This window comes from Eptesicus fuscus, chromosome 12 (genome assembly GCF_027574615.1).
Source record: "Eptesicus fuscus isolate TK198812 chromosome 12, DD_ASM_mEF_20220401, whole genome shotgun sequence".
NCBI lineage: Eukaryota > Metazoa > Chordata > Mammalia > Chiroptera > Vespertilionidae > Eptesicus > Eptesicus fuscus.
In genome coordinates, this window is record NC_072484.1 from 39,800,206 (window position 1) to 39,815,674 (window position 15,469).

The following is a 15,469-nucleotide window of genomic DNA, read 5'->3' on the forward strand; positions in this document are numbered from 1 at the left end:
TGATTTTTTACAGAGAGGAAGGGAGAGGGAGAGAGTTAGAAACATCGATGAGAGAGAAATATCGATCACCTGCCTCATGCACACTCCCCACTGGGGATGTGCCCGCAACCAAGGTACATGCCCTTGACTGGAATCAAACCTGGGACCCTTGAGTCCGCAGGCCGACACTCTATCCACTGAGCCAAACCGGTTAGGGCAAGTTTTTCACTTTTCATGGTACACATTTGCCATATCAGGGATAGAATTAGAGAAACATATTGCACAGGATAGGATGTAGGGAAATGTGTAGAAGTGGTAGCACTTTCCTCAATTGCTTCTATTTAACTTAAAAGGTAGTTTGCTCTAGGCAAAAAAAATAAAGGAAACCATTACAAAAAACATATAAAGCCAATTTTAGTCCCCTCTGTTCTTTGGGCTTGATTTTCTTGTTATATTTCTTATCAGAAAGGAGGTCAATTTTCTGACAATAATTGATGTTAGTCTCTTCAGCTAGGGAATTTTTAGACATTCAATCTGGGAGAAACTGGAGGAATTGATCAGTTTTTATTGTTGTTTGTTTTTTTACTTAAAAGCACATATAGCTACAAAAATTAGGGTTTACTCAAAACTTTTATCATCTGTTATTGTGATGATATTCTGATTCTCATCAGTATTTTATTTTATTTTAAATTTCTTTATTGATTAAGGTGTTACATATGTGTCCTTATTCCCCCAGTACCCGCCCTCCATCCCCCCCACTCATGCCCTCACCCCCCTGTTGTCTGTGTCCATTGGTTAGGCTTATATGCATGCATACAAGTCTTTTGGTTGATTTCTCCCCCTGACACCCATCCTCCCCTACCTTCCCTCTGAGGTTTGATGGTTTGATCGATGTTTCTCTGTCTCTGGATCTGTTTTTGTTCATCAGTTTATGTTGTTCACCATATATATACATATATATATATATATATATATATATATATATATATGATTTTAAAAATTTAAAAAAATTTTAAAAATTTTAAAAATCTCATCAGTATTTTATCTTGAGTACCTTTGTAGCAGAGATGTCATGCCCAGATGTTTTCATAATGCATTTGTGTTGCTTTTTATTGCTGTGGTTCTCACACGAGGGGTTAAAACCATGGCCATCAAGTGATGTCTTTATTTCATTTTGTTTTCTTTATCATTGTGTGATAATTTTAATTGACAACCAAGTCATTCCTAAAATTTTGCAAATCTTTCTCTTCAGGATACTGAGCCAGTATTTGAAGAGGAATCCAAACCAATTTATTGTCAGAATTGCCAGAGCATCTCCTTTTGTGCATTCACACAGAGGTCACTTTTGGTTGTGTGCTCCAAATACTGGCGGGTAAGATCATTGCATAAATAAGAAGTTGCATTTTTACCCTGTTGGTTTATCAGATTCCCAAAGAGAAATGTCAGGAAAAGTTTGGTGCAAGAATAGGTTAACCATTTGGTATTCATATGTGATTTTGATATTGTATTTTGAGGTGTTGGGATTTGGCCATATATAGTTATCTTTTTTGTTTGTTTATAGAATGATTCAGTTAATGATTATTATTCTGTTGATTTTAATTTCTACTTTTGCTGCTGTTTTAGTCATTATCTTGTCAGTGTAACATAAGCAGTGGCAGCATTTGACATATCTTTGCAGGTTGTTGTTATTCCCAGTTGCCATTCTGTCCTAACTTCTAAGAGTCAGGAAGGTCTTTCTTCATCATTTCAGAGCTGATGAAGGAGTATATTGCTTCCACATTGCCAGACTTGAACATTTCCCTTTATAAAAAAAAAATAGATTTTTTGTATTGATTTCAGAGAGGAAGAGAGAGGGAGAGAGAGATAGAAACCTCAAAGATGAGAGAGAATCATTGATCAGGTGCCTCCTGCACATGCCCTAATGGAGATCGAGCCTGTAACCCAGGCATGTGTCCTGACCTGGAATCGAACCATGATCTCCTGGTTCATAGGTCGATGTTCAACCACTGAGCCACACTGGCCGGGCAGACTTTAATATTTTCATAATAGAAAAGGTGTCAGCATGCTTTGATTGCTTGTACCAAAGCTTTCCCTGTATTATTTCTTGTAATCCTTACAACTCAGAGGGGAGATGTATTAGTTATCTAATCCTGCATAACAAAAATCACTCCAAACTAGACCACAGACACGTATCATCACCCATCTAAAGCATGTATCACCACCCCACCTGTGGGTCAGGAATCCAGGCACCGCTTAGCTGGCTACCTGCTCAGGGTTTCTCACACGCTACAATCAAGTGTTAGCAGGGACTACTGTCTCATCATAAGGCTCACCTTGGGAGGGTCTGCTTCAAAGATTACTCACATGGCGGTGGGCAGGCCTCAGGTCCTCCTGACGGTTGGCTGGACCTTTTCTTCCTTGTCACGTGGGCCCTTCCATAGGACAGGCCACAGAATGGGTGCTGTCTCCCCTCAGAGTGAGAGCACGAGAGAATGTGTAGCCAAGACCCACCTAACCTTGGAACTGAGATCCCATCCCATCTGCCACATTCAACTGTCTAGAAGGCAGTCACAAAATCCAGCCCACATTCGGGGAGAGGTTTACACAAGGATCTAAATACCAGGAGTCGGGGATCAGGGCAGCAGTCCCAGAGGCTGCCTACCGAGGTAGGAATGTTACTTTCCACATTTTGTAGATAAGGCATCTGAGGCGTAGGGGGTGATAAATAGCTTGGCTAAGGCTCTAAAGTGGCAGTGGAATTGTTGGATTACAGCTCAGGTAGTCTGCCTCCAACAGCTCTATTACCACCAGGCAATGTACAGCTCAGACTAGATTGCAAATTTCTTCTTCCTTGTAGGTATTTGATGCTGGAGACTATTCCCTGTTGTGTTCAGGCCCCAGCGAAAATGGACAGGCATGGACTGGAGGTGACTTTGTATCAGCAGATAAAGTTATCATTTGGACTGAAAATGGGCAAAGTTATATTTACAAACTACCTGCCAGGTATTCAATAAATAATAACATAGGACTTTAATCAAAAGCAAAAGATTCTGAATTTGGGTTTAACCTGGAAGTATGCAAACGCGTACAGTACAAATATTTAATATGAGGAAAAAAATGGGCTAAAAAAGTCACCTAGAACTTTAGTTAGATAAGTAATTCCAGTTTAACTTCTAAGTACAGTATAGGGGTACTTTATTTGAAATAGGATATTTTAATGATTTAATGATGTTTATTATTTAATGCTAAATTAATTTAACTATAATTTAGAAAACCATTTTTCATTCATGTCAAAACCGTCATATGACCTGACAAAATGTTTAATGTCAGTATTTTAATTGAATGATCTATTTTTCTCATTTTCAGTTGCCTTCCAGCTAGTGATTCATTCCGCAGTGATGTGGGGAAAGCAGTTGAAAATTTAATCCCTCCTGTACAACATAGCCTCTTGGATCGAACAGATAAAGAGGTAAGAATTTTCAGGTATCATTTATAATTGATAGTTGAAACATTTTCATAACTATATTTTTTGTGTATTTTGGTAGCAAATCATTTGAAAGGTTCAATATAATTCAAGGCACTACGTTAGACACTGTGAAATACTTTACATGGTCAATTGTAAGCACAGTTTTAATATTTGCATATCTTATACATAGTATGACTATACTACAGCATTCACCATTCTCTGAGAATACAAATGACTTAATGCTGATTACATACTGGAAATGACTTTTGATAAAGTTCATGTTGATGGTGCAAATATATTTTATGCTATTATGCAGCTATGAACACAGTGACAGATGGAATGCCCTTTTAGAAGGGCAAGATCATCATGTAATAGTGCTCACTAGTAAGAGTTCATTATTTGAACAAGGCGCTGCAGTATCTCCCAAAACCATGGGGTGATTTAAATCATTAGGCTTTACAAATGAATAATAAAATAAAATTTTCTCTATAAAAACAAGTTTATTAAGATTTCTTAATATTTACAACAGCACTAAGTAATAAGTTTTCAATTCTTGGTACTGGGTTCTCACTAGTAAGAAAGAAGCTTTGGTTTTGGAAATAAAGTTTCCTCTATTTCTAGGTTTCCACAGTTTTTTTGTTCTGAGAATTTTGTTCCATCTTTATGTGGAGAGATGATGAGGGAAAGGGAATCATTATTTACCATGAATATTTTGAACATATAGAATTTATATGTGTATGTATAACTAAGATCTTCTATAACCTATCCTTTTCTCTTAACTTAAACTTCTACTTACTGCTCTTTAACTTAGTCACTTCCAGTAAAATGAAGGGATAATGATTTTATAAAAAGTGTACACAAAACAAAACAAAATAAACACATTCCATTTTTTTAATATTAAACTCCCCAGTACATTTTAAATCAAAATGTACTATTATTTGGTGTGAGATACCCATGTGGTGAAATATAGAATATTGGTTATTACAGCTGCCGTAGCAACTTCTCCTTGTTCAGCAAGTTATCGATGAAAACTTTTAGTAATTTTCAGAATTGATTATGCTTAATATATATATTTCTGTAGGCTAGTGCTTTCTAGGAAAATAGTTAATACCAAATACAGTAATTAGATTATTTGACCATAATCTCTGAAGTCTGTTTATTACTGTTTTTTATGATAATGTTCTATGTTTTAACATTCAAGTATCTGTGAATGAATACTCCAAACTTTAATTTTAAGATTCTACCGCTGTTTAAAATTTTCAAGTAAGTGATCTCACTGAAGACACAGGATCTTAAGCAGAAAAATAATTTGTTTTAAAGTGAAAGTATATACAAGACCCTAATGAATGTATTTTGTTCCTAGTAGTTTATAGCTAACATATCAGGCTATGCCCGAATTTATTATGTAAATGTGATCAAATGAAATGTTATACTGTTGGCTGAAGAATATGCTCATTTTTAACAAATGGAGCCTTCCAGTTGCACAGCCTGGTAGTTTAAGTTTGCTGTTCTTACTAGTGACTAATCAGGAATGGGCAAAAGGTCAGGATTAGCCAGTTCTCCCTTTTTGACCTTTGAGTGGAGACTTTTTGTTTTGGTAAAGAATATCATGTTTTATATTAACTATGTAATAACAGACAGTTAAGTAAGTTGTATTGTTGTGGTGACTAACCAGTTTTTATAAAACAGCAAAAATATAAAAATACACTTCTATAGAGAGAGTATATAATTTTTATTTCTTCGTGTTATGCTGGATTTCAATGTTAATTGGCATGTATATCAATGTTACAAAGTTACATTAAAATATTGTTGGGTGTTATAAACACTTTTTCTTACTCTGGTACTGAGGCAAAGTACTTTAAATATTAATGTGTGAAATATTTTGATTAAAAAAGCTAAAGATATTTGAACAAATTTTTTTTCAGTTGCTCATTTGCCCTCCTGTTACTCGGTTCTTCTATGGAGCCAGGGGATACTTCCATAAACTATTAATTCAGGGGGACTCTTGTGGAAGATTGAATATTTGGAAAATCTCAGACACACCTGAGAAGCAGGAAGGTGAAGAAGCAAAAAGTAAATCAGGTACAGCAATTTCTTAATTTAACAACCTAAATACTAACCACTGAACAACAAATTCATAATGTCATATTTCATTTTCTTCTTAGAATCATGTTTGATGACAGTTATTCTTTGGTATATTACTAAATCAACTATAAGCATGCTTATGTTAATATTTTAAAAGTTTTTTCTAACATGCTCAATGTTTTTCTTTTATACAAAACCAAACCTCCACAGGGTTGGAAATCACAACTTCTGTTAGTTTGCAAGAAGCATTTGATAAGCTCTATCCTTATCCAGCTGGAATTATAGATCAGCTGAGTGTGATCCCCAATAGTAATGAACCTCTTAAAGTAACCGCAAGTGTGTACATACCAGCACATGGACGACTTGTTTGTGGCCGTGAAGATGGGAGCATCATTATTGTACCTGCCACGCAGACAGCCATAGTACAGCTGCTGCAAGGGGAACACATGCTCCGAAGAGGTATACTGACGACCTTCCAATGTCTAAAGTGTCCAGAGAGCTCTGTACCGTGATAGCGACAGTGTTGGCAGGCTTTGTTTTTAACATATACAATGAATCAGAGTAGTTGTTAGTGTGCTATGTGGCTGATAGAGTTTAATGTGCAGATAATAAAATACTCAGTGCCTATTCTTGGGATAAATACCACCTAATGACTGTGAATAAAGAAGTATCAAGTTTTATCTCTTTGAGGTATATTAAGACTTACATTTACCAATAGTTAACCTCTATGGTTTACTAAATAATGAACTTTATTGTTATTAATACTGATAATCTTTTAGAACAGTACTGCCCAGTGGAAATATATATATGTAACAATGTATGTAATTTTCTAATATCCACATTAAAAATGTGAAAATGAAGCAGGTAACATTAAATTTAATAATATATTTTATTTAATTCAATATAGCAAAACTATTTTTACTTCAATGAGATACTTAACATTATTATTTGTTGTCCTAAGTCTTTGAAAGCTCATGTGTATTTTACATTTACAGCACACGTGAGTCTGGACTAGCCACCTTGCACGTGCTGAGTGGTCTCATGTGGCTAGTAGCTACCGTATCGGGCAGAGCAGTTTGAGGAGATAAAATCAGAAGCCTTTTCTTTGATAAAATTTATAGCTATTTTGACAATTCATGTTTACTTTTATTTGTTGAAACTTTGTAAGACTTTTATTTTCCCATTTTAAATCCAAACCCTCATTCACAGGTTGGCCACCTCACAGAACACTCCGTGGTCATCGGAACAAAGTCACATGTTTGCTATATCCTCATCAGGTCTCAACTCGTTATGATCAAAGATATCTGGTATCTGGAGGTGTGGATTTTTCGGTCATAATTTGGGACATATTTTCTGGAGAAATGAAACATATCTTCTGTGTGCATGGTGGCGAGATTACTCAACTCTTGGTTCCACCTGAAAACTGTAGTGTAAGTTGGTCAAAAATGATTACTTTACTGTGGTAGAGCCGAGTCATGTGGCTCTCAGGCTCAGTATGAGTGGAGCCTAGAGTCATTTAAAGGCCATGTGACAAGAGAATTAAAATCCTTTTAATTTTAAAGCTAAATGATGGTAACATGGAAAGTTTAGGCAAAGTTATGGTTATTTACTATTGGGTACATAGAAATAGAAGATGCACATAGTTTTCAGAAAGTAAAAAAATAACCCTAATGATCCAATGGTATCGTTCTTAACTGTAGAATTGTATTGATATCTTTGCGCGGAGCTCTCCACAGTGCCTCATTCAGTTTGCGCCACAGATGGCTGCATGTCGAAGTGTGGCCTGTGACATGGAACATTTGTGTGTGATACAGTATGATACTATTATTTACATTTTAAAAACAGACAAATCCATTCTTTTTATTTCTGGATACATGGTTAGGTAGTGAAAGCATTAAAATTGAACTGGAAAGATATGGACCGAAATCAGATTCCACTTTGCTTTTGGGAGGGAGAAGAATGAGTTTCCAGAACAAAAATTGGAACTTCTTTAAGTGCCATTTTTTATTTACTTTAAAAAAATATATATTATTATTGATTTCAGAAAAGAAGGGAGAGGGAGAGAGAGACAAACATCAATGGTGAGAGGCAGTCATTGATCGGCTGCCTCCTGCATGTCCCCCACTGGGGATCGAGCCTACAATCCAGGCATGTGCCCTGACCAGCAATCGAACTGTGACCACCAGGTTCATAGGTTGATGCTCAACCACTGAGTCATGCCTGCTGGGCTCTTTTATTTACTTTTTAAAAATGTATTTATTGTCTAAAGTTTTACATATGTCTCCTTTTTCCCCAATTGACCGCCCCCACCCCAAGCCATTCCCACCATGGACAAGCCCCCACCGCCCCAGTGTCTTTGTCCATTTGTTATGCTAATATGCATGCATACAAGTCCTTTAGTTGCTCTCTAACACCCCCCCCCCCCCCCGGCCCACCACCACCACCATCTGTCTCTGGATCTGTTCTTGTTCATCAAATTATGTTGAACATTACATCCCACATATGAGTGAGATCATGTGATATTTATCTTTCTCCAACTGGCTTATTTCACTTAGCATAATGCTCTCCAGTTCCATCCATGCTGTCATAAATGGTAAGAGTTCCTTCTTTTTTACAGCAGCATAGTATTCCATTGTATAGATGTACCACAGTTTTTTTAATCCATTCATCTGCTGATGGGCACTTAGGCTGTTTCCAAATCTTAGCTATGGTAAATTGTGCTGCTATGAACATAGGAATGCATATATCCTTTCTCATTGGTGTTTCTGGTTTCTTGGGATATAGTCCCAGAAGTGGGATTACTGGGTCAAATGGGAGTTCCATTTTTAACTTTTTGAGGAAACTCCATACTGTTTTCCACAGTGGCTGCACCAGTCTGCATTCCTACCAGCAGTGCATGAGGGTTTCTTTTTCTCCACATCCTTGCCAACACTTGTCGTTTGTTGATTTGTTGAGGATAGCCTGACAGGTGTGAGATGGTATCTCATTGTTGTTTTCATTTCCATATCCTGGATGATTAGTGACTTTGAGCACGTTTTCATATGTCTCTGGGCCTTCTGTATGTTCTCTTTCAATAAGTGTCTATTTATTGATTGGATTGATTGGATCATTTATCTTCCTTTTGCTAAGTTGTATGAGTTCTCTGTAAATTTTGGAGATTAAATCCTTATCGGAAATATCATTGGCAAATATGTTCTCCCATGCAGTGGGCTTTCTTGTTGTTTTGTTGATGGTTTCTTTTGCTGTGCATAAGCTTTTTATTTTGATGTAGTCCCATTTGTTTATTTTCTCCTTAGTTTTCATTGCCCTAGTAGCTGTGTCTGTAAAGATATTGCTAAGACATATGCCTGCTATTTTGCTGCCTATGGAGTCTTGTAGGATTTTTATGCTTTCCCGTCTTACATTCAAGTCCTTTAGCCATTTTGAGTTTGTTTTTGTGTATGGTGTAAGTTGGTGATCTAGTTTCATTTTTTTGTTTTGCATATATCTGATCAAATTTCCCAGCACCATTTATTAAAGAGACTGTTTGGACTCCATTGTATGCTCTTGCCTCCTTTGTCAAATATTAATTGAGCATAATAGCTTGGGTTGATTTCTGGGTTCTCTGTTCTGTTCCATTAGTCTATATGTCTGTTCTTGTGCCAGTACCAGGCAGTTTTGAGAACTGTGGCTTAGTAATATAGCTTGATATCTGGTATTGTGATCTCTCCAACTTTGTTCTTCTTTCTCAGGATTGGTGTGGCTATTCAGGTCTTTTTTTTTTATTCCAGATGAATTTTTGGAGAGTTTGTTCTAGATCTCTGAAATATGCCGTTGGTATTTTAACAGGGATTGCATTGAATCTGTAGATTGCTTTGGGTAGTATGGACATTTTAATGATGTTGATTTTACCAATCCATGAACACGGTATGTTCTTCCATCTGTTTATGTCTTCCTCTATCTCTTTTTTCAATGTCCTGTAGTTTTCTGAATAGAGGTATTTTACCTCCTTAGTTAAGTTTATTCCTAAGTATCTTAATTTTTTTGGTGCTATGGTAAATGGGATTGTTTTTCTTTTCTTTTTTCATTTCTCTTTCATTATTGCTGTATAAAAAGGCCATAGATTTCTGGGTGTTAATTTTGTATCCTGCTACATTGCCAAATTCATTTATTAGGTCTAGTAGTTTTTTGATGGAATCTTTGGGGTTTTCTATGTATAGTATCATGTCATCTGCGAAGAAGGAGAGTTTTACTTCTTTTCCAATTTGGATGCCTTTTATTTCTTCTTCTTGTCTGATCGCTATGGCTAGCACATCCAGTACTATGTTGAACAGGAGTGGTGAAAGTGGGCATCGCTGGCTTGTTGCAGTTCTTAGGGGGAAATGAGTTTAATTTTTGCCCATTGAGGATGATGTTAGCTGTAGGTTTGTAATATAGGGCTTTTATTATATTGAGGTATGATCCCTCTATTCCCAGTTTGCTGAGAGTTTTTATCAAGAAAGGGTATTGGATTTTGTCAAATGTTTTTTCTGCATCCATTGATATGATTATGTGATTTTTGTCTCTCAGTTTGTTTATGTGATGTATAACGTTTATTGATTTGTGGATATTGTATCATCCTTGCATCTCCGGAATAAATCCCACTTGGTCATGGTGTATGATCTTTCTAATGTAATGCTGAATTCAATTTACTAGAATTTTGTTGAGGATTTTAGCATCTATGTTCATCAAGGATATTGGCCTGTAGTTCACTTTTTTTGTGTGGTCTCTTTATTTGGTTTTGGGATTAGGGTAATGCTGTCTTCATCGAAAGAGCTTGGAAGTGTGCCTTCCTCTTAAATTTTTTGGAATAGTCTGAGGAGGATAGGTTTTAGTTATCCTTTGAATGCTTGGTAGAACTCCCCTGTAAAGTCGACTGTACATGGGTTTTTTTGTTTGCTGGAAGATTTTTGAAATTTTCAATTTCTTCGGTAGTTATTGGCCTATTCAGGTTTTTTGATTCTTCTTGATTGAATTATGGAAGCTTGTATTTTCTAAGAATCTGTCCATTTAATCTAGGTTGTCCATTTTTTTGGAATAGAGTTGTTGATAGTATTTTTTCATAATCGTTTGTATTTCTGTGGGATCGGTTGTTACTTCACCTCTTTCATTTCTGATTTTGTTTCTCTTTGCTTCTTGGTGAGCCTGGCTAGAGGTTCATCAATCTTGTTTATCTTTTCTGAGAACCAGCTCTTGGTTTTGTTGATCTTTTGTATTGGGGTTTGTTTTCTTTTGTCTCTATGTCATTTATCTCCACTCTGATCTTTATTATTTCCTTCCTTCTGCTTACGCTGGGCTTCTCTTGTTGCTCTCTTTCTAACTCTTTGAGTTGTAGGGTTAGAGATAATTTATTACGGTTGTTTTCTTGTTTTTTGACATAGGCCTATAGAGCTATCAACTTCCCTCTCAAGACTGCTTTCACTGTGTCCCATAGATTTTGGATTGTTGTGTTTTCATTGTCGTTTGTTGCCATGATGTTTTTTATTTCTTCTTTGATCTCTTTGGTAACCCAATCATTGTTTAATAGCAGAATATTTAGCCTCCAGTTGTTTGATTTTTTTTGGATTGTTTATATTGTAGTTTATATCTAGTTTTATGCCATTGTGATCTGAGAAGATGCTTGATATGATTTCTATCTTCTTGAATTTGAAGAGAGTTTGCCTGTGCCCCAATATGTGGTCTATCTTTGAAAAGGACCCATGTGCACTTGAGAAGAATGTATATTCTACGTCTTTGGGGTGAAATGTTTTGAAGATGTCAATTAATTCCATCTAATCTAGTGAGTCATTTAGGATTGATGTTTCTTTGCTGATTTTTTGTTTAGAGCAGTGGTTGGCAAACCGTGGCTCGTGAGCCACATGCAGCTCGCGAGCCGTGGTTTGCCGCTCTGTTGAATAATGATTTTGCTAACCACTGGTTTAGAGGATTTGTCCAGTGGTGTTAGTGGGATATTAAAGTCCCCTACTATGACTGTATTGCTGTCAATCTCTCCTTTGATATCCTTCAAATGTTTTGTTTTTTTTAATGTATTTGGGTGCTCCTATTGGGTGCATATATGTTTACTAAAGTTATATCTTCTTGTTTAATTGCTCCCTTTAGTATTATGAAGTGGCCTTCCTTATCTCTTGTAATGGCCTTCACTTTGAGGTCTAATTTGCCAGAAATAAGTATTGCTACCCCAGCTTTTTTTTCATTTCCATTCGCCTGAAAAACCTTATTTTCATCCCTTCACCATCAGTCTGTGTGAGTCCGTTGTTCTGAGGTGGTTTTCCTGTAGACAGCAGATATATGGGTCATTTTTTCTTATCCACTCAGCTACCCTATGTCTTTTGATTGGGGCATTTAATCCATTTACATTTAAAGTGATTATTGATAGGTACTTGTTTGTCACCATTTTTATTCTTTATCCCTTCCTATTTCTTCTTTTTATAGCAGACCCTTTAGCATTTCTTGAATTGCTGGTTTGGTGGTAATAAACTCCCTTAGTTTAGTTTTAAAAAGTGATTCTTTTTCATTTACATCTTATTAAACTTTTAAGGTCACATAATCTCCCAAAGTATCCAGAAGAGGGCAGCATGGGCTTGTGAAACAGGAGTGCCAGGTATCCAACCTAAATATTGGAGTTTGTGCCTTCATTTGAAGTATTCCATCCTTAGCTCTTACAGACAGAGATATAATATGAATGGTATATTGACTATATGTGTGCAATGCGGCTAACGTTCACAGCTGGTAAGAGCAATTAACAAATGAGGTTTTTCTTATAATGTACTCCACTTTTCAGTCTGAAAATGTACCTAAAGCTTTTGCCTGAATTAGCTCTTTTTAAAAAAATATATTTTATTGATTTTTTACAGAGAGGAAGGGAGAGGAATAGAGAGTTAGAAACATCGATGAGAGAGAAACATCCATCAGCTGCCTCCTGTACACCTCCTACTGGGGATGTGCCTGCAACCAAGGTACGTGCCCTTGACCGGAATCGAACCTGGGACCCTTCAGTCCGCAGGCCGACGCACTATCCACTGAACCAAACCGGTTAGGGCCTGAATTAGTTCTTATCTTACTTTTGAATTTGGACTTTCGTTATTCTTTTAACTTGAATATTACATTTAAAAAACAATGTCTATCATTATACCATAGTTTATGAAGCCAAGCAGGGTACACTTTGGAAATGTAAATTAAGCAAATGCAAGAAATAGACCTGTCATTAATTTCCTACGACATAACACAGTAGACACAATGTTCTGTAACATTCTTATTTCCCTGTAATACTTGATTCTCTTAGATTTTGACATCTGATTTTTTTTGCAGTCAGTACTTTTTGAAATTATTTTTTATTTGTTTTAAATTAAATAATACATTGTTTAATATATGTAAGATACAGATATTTTCTGTGTCACTAATTATATTCTAATATCATTTTAAATGTTATTCTGTAGTTTATTGAAATTTATCAGAAAATTTAGAATGTTGCTTTATTAAACATTTTTTTCTCTTATCAACAGTGGGGGTGAAAATTAGTATAGCTAAGTATGTTTGCACATATGGAATGGTTTTTTAGGGATAAATTCTTAAATGTGGAATTGCTGTATAAAAGGGCATATTAATTTTTAAAAGCTTTTGAATAGATATTGCCAAATTGTCCTTCAATTGAACTTAGGAATAGGCTTATACAACCATCATTTTACCCCCTTCATTCTGCATTATCCTGCCTATAATTGTTTTAGTCTTGCTAATTTTCTAGGCTTGTAAGTAGGTGTGTGTAGCATATGTGCAAGTGTATAGTACTTGTTTTCATTTTGAAAGCACAAATGTGTTTATATACCAATACTATATGGATTGTCCATTCATATTGGTTTATATTTTATTCTTTACAATTTTATGTTTTCTAGATTTTTACCACTATCATATTACTATTGTATTGAAGATAAAAAAATATAAAAATATTCCTGCTGTGGATACCATCTATGTATTCAAATATCATAGCAAACCCTGTTTCTTATGTCAGAAGCTGAAAATATCAGTGATTCACTGAGAGTGTCAGTGAGGGGTCCTTTCAACAGTAATGAGAAGGACCGCATCCTTATTATGGCTGTGCTGATATCGTGCCAAACATTTTAGAAATTCCTCTATTTTGGAAAGGTTTCTTTAGATCTTAAGTTACACCCTTAGTAGTGGAGAAGATTGCATTGGCATAAATTTATTCTTAGTAAGTCAGAAGTGATTAGGTGCTGAACTTTGTGAATGAAGTGGTTGATTATTTTGATTTTTTATTTGGGGCTGAAAAGATAGTAGGACACAGGGCAAAGACTACTTTTTGTTGAGTAACTTGATCATAAAACAATTTCAAAATGAGTTAAAATTTCTCTTAAAATGGCAGAAATTATTAGAAAAAAATGACTTTTAAGGTGGCTATGATCAGGTATAACATATTTTTGATAGTAATTTATTTAGCAAATATCTGAGTGCCTGTCATATTCCATGTACCTTCGAAGACCAGACATATTATAGTGGACTAGAGGCCTGGTGCACAAAATTTGTGCACTGGGTTGCGGGGGATGGGGGGGTGTCCCTCAGCCCTGCCTGCTCCCTCTTGCAATCCGGGACTCCTCCGGGGATGTCTGCCTGCGGGGAATCAGGCCTAAGCCAGCAGCCAGACATCCCTCTCTCAGTCTGGGGTGCTCGCTGTCCGGACCCCTTGCTCCTTACTGCCACTGCCGCTGTGCTCGCCAGCCTTGAGCCCAGCTTCTGGCTGAGCGGCGCTCCTCCTGTGGGAGCACACTGACCACCAGGGGGCAGGTCCTGCATTGAGCATCTGCCCCCTGGTGGTCAGTGCACATCATAGCGACCAGTCGATTTGCATATTAGGGTTTTATTATATAGGACTATGGGCCCAGTGCACGAACTCACGCACCTTGAAAGAAACTGTGGGCCGTGAGGCTGTGGTGGGCACACGGGCAGGTCTCGGCCCATCCTCCACGCCCCTGCCTGGCTCCTCCAACCACGGCCTCAGTCTCCTGTCTGCCTGCAGCCCCACTCCCACCACTGTCGTTCACACCTGCTGACGTTGCAGAGCTATTAGGGCCGACGCCAACAGCGGGTGCAAGCGGGGCCAGCTCCATCAGCAGGTGTGAGTGGCGGCTGCTCCCCCGATCACCTCTTAGGAGCAGTGGGAGATGGAGAAACCCTCAGGGGCGATTGGGGTCAGCACTGACACTCGCACCCACCCGCTGATGGTGCTGAGTGATTGGGACCGGCACCAGGTGCTGGCAGTGGGTGCAAGCGGGGCCGGTGCTGGCAGTGGGTGCAAGTAGCAGCTCTGCCGCCAGCAGCAGGTGTGAGCAGGGCCATCGCCGGCAGCAGATGCGAGAGGTGGCTGCCGTCCTGATCTCCCCTCAGGAGCAGGGGAGGTGGAGAAGCCCTGAGGGGCGATCGGGGCCAGCAGCAGCTGCTCGCACCCGCTGACAGCACCGAGCAATCAGGGCTGGCACCAGGCGCTGGCAGTGAGTGCGAGCACCCAGTGGGACCGCAGCGCGTGGGAGCAAAGAATTTTCAGTAACCACCAGAGGTCTCCCTGAAGACAGCGACTGGTGCCTTGCCTTGGTCTGGCGTCCCCGCTCACCTGCTCCACCATGCTGCCATGGCCGATGCCTGCCATGTTCCGCTCTCTGCTGCCTGCTGCCAATGCCTGCCATGTTTTGCATGCACCCCCTTGTGGTTAGTGCACATCATAGTGACCGGTTGTTTGGTTGTTCCGCTGTTCAGTCTATTTGCATATTGGGGTTTTATATATATAGATAAGGCATAGTGCCTGTTTGATAGAATTTCATCTAACGAGGGAGCCAGAATAGAAAACAAGCAATTATTATGCAGCATGATAAACACTTTGAAGTACCTATTCTGTGACCTCCCTGAGTGCAAGGC

The 15,469-nt window shown here is 37.9% G+C and overlaps 1 protein-coding gene across 2 annotated transcripts in view; it reads left to right on the forward strand.

Moving 5' to 3' along the window:
- The window catches only part of WDR7 (WD repeat domain 7), a 304,621-nt gene that overhangs the window by 28,930 nt on the left and 260,222 nt on the right, over positions 1–15,469 (forward strand). For both annotated transcript variants that reach the window (XM_054723656.1, XM_054723657.1), the window contains 6 exons: positions 1,232–1,351; positions 2,837–2,982; positions 3,346–3,448; positions 5,371–5,527; positions 5,741–5,989; positions 6,740–6,960. In XM_054723656.1, the coding sequence (XP_054579631.1) occupies positions 1,232–1,351; positions 2,837–2,982; positions 3,346–3,448; positions 5,371–5,527; positions 5,741–5,989; positions 6,740–6,960 (996 nt within the window). The remainder of the gene's footprint in view (positions 1–1,231; positions 1,352–2,836; positions 2,983–3,345; positions 3,449–5,370; positions 5,528–5,740; positions 5,990–6,739; positions 6,961–15,469) is intronic.